Source organism: Arachis stenosperma, chromosome 9, assembly GCF_014773155.1.
Source record: "Arachis stenosperma cultivar V10309 chromosome 9, arast.V10309.gnm1.PFL2, whole genome shotgun sequence".
NCBI lineage: Eukaryota > Viridiplantae > Streptophyta > Magnoliopsida > Fabales > Fabaceae > Arachis > Arachis stenosperma.
The window spans coordinates 26069918-26079577 of record NC_080385.1 but is presented as its reverse complement, the minus strand read 5'-3'; the positions used below and the strand labels follow the sequence as shown (position 1 = coordinate 26079577).

Below are 9660 nucleotides of genomic sequence, written 5' to 3'. Positions count from 1 at the left end.
CTACCCATGAAGCCATGGTAACTAGGCTACGATGCCCGAAAGTTTTGTTTAGGTTCAAGCAGCGTGATTTTGTCCATAATTTAATCTGCTTGCCGATGATCGGTCTTGATCTTATCTTGGGATTGGACTGGTTATCTAAGAACCATGTCTTGCTTGATTGTTCTACAAAGTCGGTGTACTTTATGCCGGAAGATACAGAAGGGCCGGTCGTGGTGAATAATTATTACTTGAATTTGATGATGGTGAACTGTTTCGGAATCGAATGTCAAGGTATCCTGTTGATAACCGCGGGTGTTTCAGGTGATGATCAAAGGTTGGAACAAATTCCGGTAGTGTGTGAGTTTCCAAAGGTGTTTTCCGATGACATTGATGAATTTCCACCTAAACGAGAGGTCGAGTTTGCTATTGAATTGGTGTCTGGGGCGGGACCAATCTCAAGTGCTCCTTATAGAATGTCACCGTTAGAGATGGCCAAGCTAAAGTCTCAGTTAGAGGATTTGTTGGTTAAGAACTTTATCCGACCAAGTGTTTCCCCGTGGGGTGCTCCAGTGTTACTGGTAAAGAAGAAAGATGGGAGCATGCAGCTTTGTGTGGATTAAGGCAGGTGAACAAGGTCACAATAAAGAATAAATACCCGTTGCCAAGGATTGATGATCTCATGGATCAGTTATAAGGAGCTGGGATTTTCTTCAAGATCGATTTGCGATCCGGTTATCACCAGATAAGGGTGAGGGATGAGGATATCCCTAAGACCACTTTTAGGACTCGTTATGGTCATTACGAGTACACTGTAATGTCCTTTGGGTTGACAAATGCTCCTGCAGTATTCATGGATTATATGAACAGAGTGTTCCATCCGTTTCTGGATAAATTTGTTGTTGTCTTTATTGACGACATACTGATTTACTCCAAGACTGAAGAAGAGCATGCGGAACACTTGAGGACCGTGTTACAGATTCTAAAGGAGAAGAAACTCTATGCGAAACTGTCTAAGTGTGAGTTTTGGAAGAGCGAGGTGAAGTTTTTGGGTCACGTGGTGAGTAAGAAGGGAATAGCCGTAGATCCAGCTAAGGTGGAGGCTGTGATGGATTGGAAGCAACCAACCACAGTAACTGAGATAAGGAGTTTTCTGGGCTTAGCTGGCTATTACCGAAGGTTCATCAAAGGCTTTTCGCAATTAGCTTTGCCGTTGACAAAGTTAACCCGCAAAGACACTCCGTTTGTTTGGACTCCCGAGTGCGAGGAGAACTTTCAGGCATTGAAGAAAAAGTTGACCACTGCACCTGTGTTGGTGTTACCTGAACCGAACAAACCATTTGAGGTGTACTGTGATGCCTCATTAAAGGGTCTAGGGTGCGTGCTGATGCAGCATCATAATGTGGTGGCGTATGCCTCACGATAGTTGAGACCTCATGAAGTTAGTTACCCTATGCATGATTTGAAACTCGCTACAGTTGTGTTTGCCTTGAAGGTGTGGAGGCATTATCTCTATGGGGTTAAGTTCCAAGTCTTCTCCGATCACAAGAGCTTGAAATATCTCTTTGATCAGAAAGAGATTAATATGAGGCAGAGGAGGTGGATGGAATTATTGAAGGACTACGATTTTGAGTTGAATTACCATCTGGGAAAGGCGAATGTAGTGGTGGATGCGTTAAGTCGGAAGTCGTTATATGCGGCTTGGATGATGCTTCAAGAGGAGAAGTTGCTCAAGGGATTCGAGAGTCTGAAAATTGGTGCTCGAGAAGTATCTGGAACTTTGTGTTTGAGCCGATTAGAAATCTCAAGTGACTTTAAATCTGAACTCCTAAAGGCTCATGAAAATGATGAAGCGTTATGGAAGGTGTTACCGGCTATTGAGCAAGAGAAACAGTGGAGAGTGTCGGAAGAAAAAGATGGGTTATGGAGATTCAAGGGTAGTATCATTGTGCCGGATGTTGGCACTTTGAGGCAAGATATTTTAAAGGAGGCACACAAAAGCGGATTCTCCATTCACCTGGGAAGTACTAAGATGTACTATGATTTAAAGGCGATGTTTTAGTGGCCGGGTATGAAAAATAATGTAGCGGAATATGTTTCAAAGTGCTTAACTTGTCAAAAGGTAAAGATTGAACATCAAAGACCTTCCGGGATGTTGCAACCTTTAGAGGTTCCGCAATGAAAGTGGGAAGTATTGCAATGGACTTTGTGTCGGGATTGCCAAGGACTAAGGCTGGTTTTGATGCTATCTGGATGATTGTGGACCGACTGGCGAAGTCAGCTCAGTTTTTATCCATTCGGATGACTTACACCCTTGAGAAGCTAGCACGGTTATACATAAAGGAGATTGTGAGACTTCATGGTGTACCTGCTACTATAATCTCTGATAGAGATCCTCGTTTCACTTCGAAGTTTTGGGGTGCACTTTAGAAAGCTTTTGGAACCCGATTAAGCTTGAGTACAGCTTACCATCCTCAAACAGATGGTCAATCCGAGAGGATGATCCAAACACTAGAGGATATGTTGAGAGCTTGTGTTTTGGACCAACCGGCGAGTTGGGATCAATATATGCCGTTAGTAGAGTTTGTATACAATAATAGTTACCATGCGAGCATCGGAATGGCTTCGTATGAGGCCTTGTATGGGAGAAAATGTCAATCTCCGCTGTGTTGGTATGAAGCTGGAGAGAAAGGCTTGTTGGGGCCGAAAATGATAGCTGAGACCACTGAACAAGTCAAGAAAATCCGAGATAGGATGCTTACGGTGCAGAGTCGCCAAAAGAGTTACGCCGATCAGAGGTGGAAGCCTTTGGAATTTGAGGAAGGAGACCATGTTTTCCTTAAGGTTACTCCAACCACAGGAGTAGGTAGGGCTATTAAAGCGAAGAAGTTGAATCCTCGATACATTAGTCCATTTCAGAACCTTGAGAGGGTCGGATCGGTGGCGTATCGGATGGCTCTACCACCTCATCTTTCGAACATGCACGACGTATTTCACGTGTCGCAGCTTCGGAAGTATACTCCTGATGCTAGCCATGTATTAGAACCTGAATCGGTTCAGTTAAGAGAAGATTTGACGCTTCCAGTGGCTCCAGTCAGAATTGATGATACTAGTATCAAACAATTGCATGGAAAAGAGGTTTTTTTAGTCAAAGTGGCATGGAGTCGAGGCGGTGTTAAGGAACACACTTGGGAACTTGAGTCGGAGATGCGAACGGATTATCCACACTTATTCTTAGGTAATTGGATTTGAATTTTGTAGGCAAAATTTCCAATTAGGTGGGTAGAATGTAAGACTCGGTTAATTAACGGCTAATTAACCTATAAATGAGAATTTATTCTAGAAAGACAAAAATGTGATTTTTATGGCTTAATATGATAGAGGAGATTGAGACGAGAATTTCGATACCAATTTTATAGAAATCGGACAAAGATTGGACCGAACGGGCCAAACCGGGCCAACCAGACTCAAAGTGGGCCCTTGGCCCAACATAACTAAACCCTAAAGCACTCATTTCAGCACTCTCTCTCCTCACAACACACTCAAACACGTTGAAATGGAGTAAGGGAGGGAAGAACACTCTCTCAAACTTCTATCTCTCACTTGATCTTCAAACCACCATAACTTTTGATATAGAGCTCCGATTGCCGCACCGTTTGCGGCCACACGTTCAATGCAGAGAGATCTACAAAACCCATACAACCAATCTTGAGGTAAGCCACGTTTTGCTCTTCGAATTTTCAGACTTGTTTTCGAGTTTCATGAGCAAAAATATTGAGATTTTGGGCTCTTTGATATTATATGACCCAACTCTCTTGAAGGAGAAGATTAATCTTGTCTCCTTAGACCTTGGGTGTAGTAAGATTCTCAACTCTAGTGTAATTTGTTGTTCTTTGATGTTTGGGTATTGAGATGTTGTGTATGGGTATGATGATTGTGGCCTAGGTTGTGTATATGTGAATATTGGGGCTTGATTGAGACCTTGAAAAGCTTGAAAAGGGATTTTTAATGGTAAAAATCTGTTCTTAGAGGTGTTGAAACCTAGAGGACTTGTGGACAAGTGGTTTGGAAGTGCTCTGGTTGAGCTTGGGAAATTGGCTAAGGTATGGTCTCGATTTCTCGTATCTAATATGTAATATGGTGGGAAATACTAAGGCTAGAGGCCTTAAAATAGGCATTGAATTATTGATGTTGTTGAATGGTTGAGATATATGATGTGGTTATATATGTGATGATGATTATTGATGCCTTGATGGTATGTTGTATGAGAAATATGCATGTTGTGATATATGCTTGATGATTGATTAAAGTTGAATTGTGGGTGAAACCATGTTGATGGTGAGTATGATATTGATTGTGTACAATGATGGTTGATTGGAAATGGTATTATTGGAAATTGGGATGAGAAAGTATGTATGACATGACTATGTGTTTGTCTCTTAGCCATTTGGTTGAGAAGTGTTAAATGGTGGGATGATGTTTTGTGAGTTATGGTAAAGTGTTAAAGTGTGAGTTGAGGAGGCTTGATGTTGATTTTGGTACATTTTGATTGATTTCAAAAAGGGTTGAAATTGGCATGTGTTGGTTGATTTTTAAAGGAGTTGAAAATGGCTTGTTTTGAAAATAGCATCTTGTGGTTTTGTATGAAAACATGGTTTTTGGGCATACTTTGATGGGACATAACTTGGACTACGGATCCCCATTTTGTACCAAACTTGTTTAGAAATGAAATTGGATCCAGGATGTTCATGCCGTTGGAAGAACAGGCAAAAAATGATTTAAAATGAGAAAGTTATGTCCGTCGGAAGATTGGGGGTTGAATCTGTCAATTCTGCAGCTTTTAACTTAGAAAATTTTTAGCAGAATGACCCCCCGCGCGTAGGTGCACTTGGCGCGTACGTGTCGTTCTTCAAGAAAGCACCATCCATGCGTGCGCGTGGTGTGCGCGGGTGCATCAATGCGCTGCACCAATTGCCCGGCCATTTTCCCGAGAGTTGTTCCAGAGTTGTGCCGGTTTTGTACCTGGGTCACAAATGTACCCGCGCGTACGCGTGGATGACGCGCACGCGTCGTTTGGCCATTTTTCAATCCATGCATCCGTGTGAATGACGCATACGCGTCGATGAACTGTAAGGCCATCCACGCGTGCGCGTTGAGTACACGTACGCGTGGCCTTGTTTTCATCCCAAAGTTAATCTTTGAATTTTAAAAGCCAAATTTTATACTTCTAAGCCTCCTATCTCACCACTTGTGTCTTAAATCTTTATGATATGCCTAGCAATGAGAAAAGGAGCTAGTGGATGTGGTAACTTGCGAGTGAAGCAAGGGAAAAGCGAATGATCAATGAGGATCAAAGATGATTATGTGAGATGCGGAGGATGGCGTTGGAAGTGCTTGTTATGCCATGGGCCGAAGGACTGTAATTGTTAATGAATTGGCTGGTTATGGATTTAACCGTGAGCCGGATGGCTAGATTATTGCCGTGTTACGGCGGAGCCATGATTATGGCTAAGTATAAATGCATATATGTTGTTGAATGAATTGCGAATGTTTGCACTTCCACTATCGGAGATGAGAGTTTCCCTGGGAGGAAGCAGTGGCTAGCCACCACGTGCTCTAGGTTGAGACTCGAAGCTCTTTTGACCCTATGTCGTCAGGGTGGCCGAGCATTGTGAAAGCCCCGGATGAGCTCACCCCCAAAAATATTAACCAGTGAGGGTGATGGATATGGATTATGATTATGATCAAGTTTATATTGAGTATAACTCGAGTTGGGGAGACACGACAGAGGGACAGTCCAATGGTTAGCTACCAGGACTTGTCGGGTTGGCTCTATAACCGACAGATGATATCATCAGCCATTAGGAACAGGCATTCATCATATGCATACTATGTGAATTGTTTGAGATTGCCTATTTGACTGCATATTACTTGCTATCTGTCTAAATGCCTTATTTGTTCCTATTTATATATCTCTTGTCTGATATATCTGTGTTTGCTATATTATACTCCTGCTGATGGTTGGGAGGTCTGAAGGAATTGGAAAGGGAAGTATTAGTTAGACTGAAGGATCTTTAGTCAGATGCCCTTTATGGTTTAGCTTGTTTATAAGCTTTGATTTTATATGGAGGAAGTTCTAGGATTGCTTTCGGCTTTCCTCTATTATTATATGTTATATATGTGGAAGCTGTTACCATGTTGGGAACCTCTGGTTCTCACCCATGCGGATTTTGTGGTTTTCAGATGCAGGACGTGAGGCTTCTCGCTGAAACATGATGGAGACTTCTGGATTAGCGAAGATTCTTTGTTCTCGAGACTCTATTTTGATTTTATGATTTCTCTTAGATACTTTTATCTCCATTGAATAATACAAACTATGATGACTCCTCTTATAGGAGATTTTGGAGAATATGTTCTCAGTTTTTGTGTCCCTTTGGGTTTCCTTGGGGTTTTCCTTATTTTATCTACTTGTATATATATGTTGCTATGCTCAGACCGGTCATCTTCACAACCGGATTTTGAGTTTTGATATTCCCATTTTTGACACTCTTTGTATATATATAATCCCACGTTAGTTTATTCTTGTTCGCTACGTTATAGATCGGAATATTACGCTTTTCGAGTTACGATTTTTGTTGTACCCCTTTTTCTTTAAAGGCTCCTAGTTATAATTATTATTCACATTACTATATCTCTGAATTATGACTTAAGCATAAGACTCTGTATGGTAGGGTGTTACACCTTTTTAGCTGGATCAATGTGCATGACAACATGATCTTTGCCTTTTTAGCTGGATCAATGAAGCTATGATACTACTCTTAGTTTGATGATGTTGAAATTGCACTCAGTTTAGAGTTTGTTAATTTAGTATATTGTAGGTGAAGTTTAAGTGAGTGTTGTGAAGTGGTTACGAATATGTATTTGATAATAACAAAAAAATGTAAGCGTTTGAAATTTTTATTCTGTTGTGATGTATTTTGTTGGTTGCTTGGTGACTTGATTTATTTTTTTAACCTATAGAAATTTTTTTTGAACTTGAGTTACTACGACCAGTTGATCACAAGACAACATATTAGTATGATCTCACTTTTGCTAATTTGGAGTCTGGTATTCACCCAATTCATGGAGATAAAGAGATTAAAGTTCTGCAAAAGAACAGGATGCTAAATAAGGATATTGATGAATTCTAATTGTTTGATTGTAATTGTACTTGAGATTTGTCATTTCATGTGCTTGGAATTGCATACTTTGACGTACTTTGGGTAATTTCATCATGATTTCATTCTAATTTTGGTTCTAGTTGTTTAATTCGAGAGGACCAATTTGACATATATACTATAAATTCAGAGACTTTTTTTACTTGTAACAAAAAATTTAGGAAACCTATTTAACTGAATTTGTTGAATCTTGATTGTTGTTGATTATATTTGGTTGATTATAATTTGTTGATTAACGAGTAAACCTAACAAAATAATCTATTTATTTATAAATATAATTTTAAAAATTTTTAGTGACGACATCTAAGCATATAAATTTCCAGACTTAACGTATGAGTGTCACATCAGCAAAAAATCTTTCCATTTGTATTAGGATAAAGATAAAGATAAAGATAAAAATAAAAATAAAGATAAAAATAAAGATTGTTGTATATATGTTGACTATTTTATATTTTATTTACGTGAGACCAAATTAATCGGTTTAACTTGTAATTCACCGATTGAACCAATAACCTAATAATTCAGTAGTTTAAACTTTGATCAGTTCGATTATCGGTTTGGTTCTGAATTGCTCAAATTAAAATTGGAATTTAGCAATTCCACACTTTGTTTTAGCGGATTCTTGCCTATCTTCGTTTCAATTTGATTGCTTCTTTTTTCCCAGAAAATCGTGAGCGTGTTCCGTTATTATTCTCACTAAGTTCAAAACCCCAATATCTTTTCTTTTGCCATGGATCCCGGAAGATTTGATCCAACTTACTCTGCAGAGTTATTGAAGTACCTTGCCTTCAACCTTTGTTGTGCTTCTTTTTTGTCTTCAATTTATTTTTTTTTTTGAGAAACTAGTTTGATTCTGATTTTTATGTTGAACATGCTTATGGATAAGCAGAATGAGATGCTTATGGAAGCCTATAGATCAATGCTCCACTAATCGCAAAAACTTCAGGTTCTTTGCCTAGCACAAACCCTGAATTTTCCTGCCTCTAAATGTAATTTGTGGTTTTTTACTATTTTAGCTATTCTCTTTGAAATAGAAACATTCTTCATTTAGATAGTCCTAGTTTGATGCATTTTTCAGCAACAAATAACAAATGTGATGTTTGTAAGAGAGAAAGTACTTTTTAGTTTCTACTAGGATTGTGATACTGATTTCTGGTGGCATGAATTAATGAATTTCCGAATAATGATTTATTTTTCTGTGTGACATGTTTGTATTAATTCATCAACATTAATTCAAGTTCTAATTAATAGGTCGCAGAAGAAATGCTTATGCACAAGCTCTATGAAGTTATGTCAGCTCATGGTCTAACTAAAAAGGTATCTTGATCAACTCATCTCATCTTGTTTACAGTTTAGGGTTAGGGTTTGATCATTTGAATCCCATAAGGACCTAACTTCGATTCTGTCACTGCCATAAAAACCATTTTGATAGATTATCTATAAGTACATAAAACACTTGTAATATGCTTTAATTCTGGTAGGATGATTGGTGTTATATCTATCCAAATCTTTTAATATCAGGAAATTAATCCTGCATAGTTTTTATTGTTCGATTACTGAGTTCGTCCAAAAGATTTAATTAGTAATTGTACATTCTTCAAAGTGGATAATCGCACTAAAAGATACATTTTTTTGTTGGATTTGTGGCCCATAAAATGAATGAACATGAATTAACATACAGATTATAGTAGTTGTAATCAAGAATTTTCCTCCTATTTCATTGAAGGTGCATTCCATATGTATTATATATTTAGCTTTAAATATGTTTATTTATTTATTTATGTATACTTGTGTGCAGAGTGATGACAATTCCAATACTGTTGATAATGTTGGAGCTTTAACTGAAAATAACAATAACAAAGCTGTTGCACACCCCAGCAGTATAGAAACTCGTGGGCAACAAAGGGAAATCACTCCTTTTCGATACACTTATAGGAGGAGATAAGAGAAAATAACAGAATGAGTGAGAGGAATTGGTAGAATTGTGGAGAGAATTGGCTTTATTCATTCTCTTACTTCAATATTTCACTGGTCTGGAGAATTTCATATTAAAATCTCCTGCCCTAGTGACTTCCTTCTTTCTACTTCTAATTCTAATCCATCTTAGTTCAATTCTTCTATCTTCTGTACTATTATTTTGTACGGGAGATCTTATAGAAGCCCATGACAAACAGTGAGGACATAGTTTGGATTCATTCACTCGTAAATTTGGAACAAATTAGGGGAAATGAAATAGATCTTTCTTTACTCTATATATCCTTTGTTTTGTTTTATTTATTTATTTTTTTATCATAACTTACTCTTTATAAATGAATGCATTTTCTTGGCAGTACAAAAGTCATAAAAAAATTTTCACTGCAATGTGCATGACAACATAATCTTTGCCTTTTTAGCTGGAATGATGAAGCTATGCTACTACTCTTAGTTTGATGATGTTGAAATTGCACTCAGTTTAGAGTTTGTTAAT

At 38.3% G+C, this 9660-nt stretch overlaps 1 protein-coding gene across 1 annotated transcript; it reads left to right on the top strand.

Moving 5' to 3' along the window:
* Positions 1-1084: 1084 nt before the first annotated feature.
* Positions 1085-9138, top strand: LOC130949280 (uncharacterized mitochondrial protein AtMg00860-like). The gene is made up of 3 exons (XM_057878046.1): positions 1085-1321; positions 8445-8510; positions 8992-9138. The coding sequence occupies exons 1-3, from the start codon at positions 1085-1087 to the stop codon at positions 9136-9138; spliced, it is 450 nt and encodes a 149-aa protein (XP_057734029.1).
* The last annotated feature ends 522 nt before the right edge of the window (positions 9139-9660 follow it).

Coding starts and splice junctions, on each gene's coding strand:
- LOC130949280 (XM_057878046.1), top strand. CDS start 1,085: ATGGATTGGAAGCAACCAACCACAGTAACTGAGATAAGGAGTTTTCTG. Junction 1,322..8,444: donor AACCGAACAAACCATTTGAG/GTGTACTGTGAT, acceptor TCTAATTAATAG/GTCGCAGAAGAAATGCTTAT. Junction 8,511..8,991: donor CTCATGGTCTAACTAAAAAG/GTATCTTGATCA, acceptor ACTTGTGTGCAG/AGTGATGACAATTCCAATAC.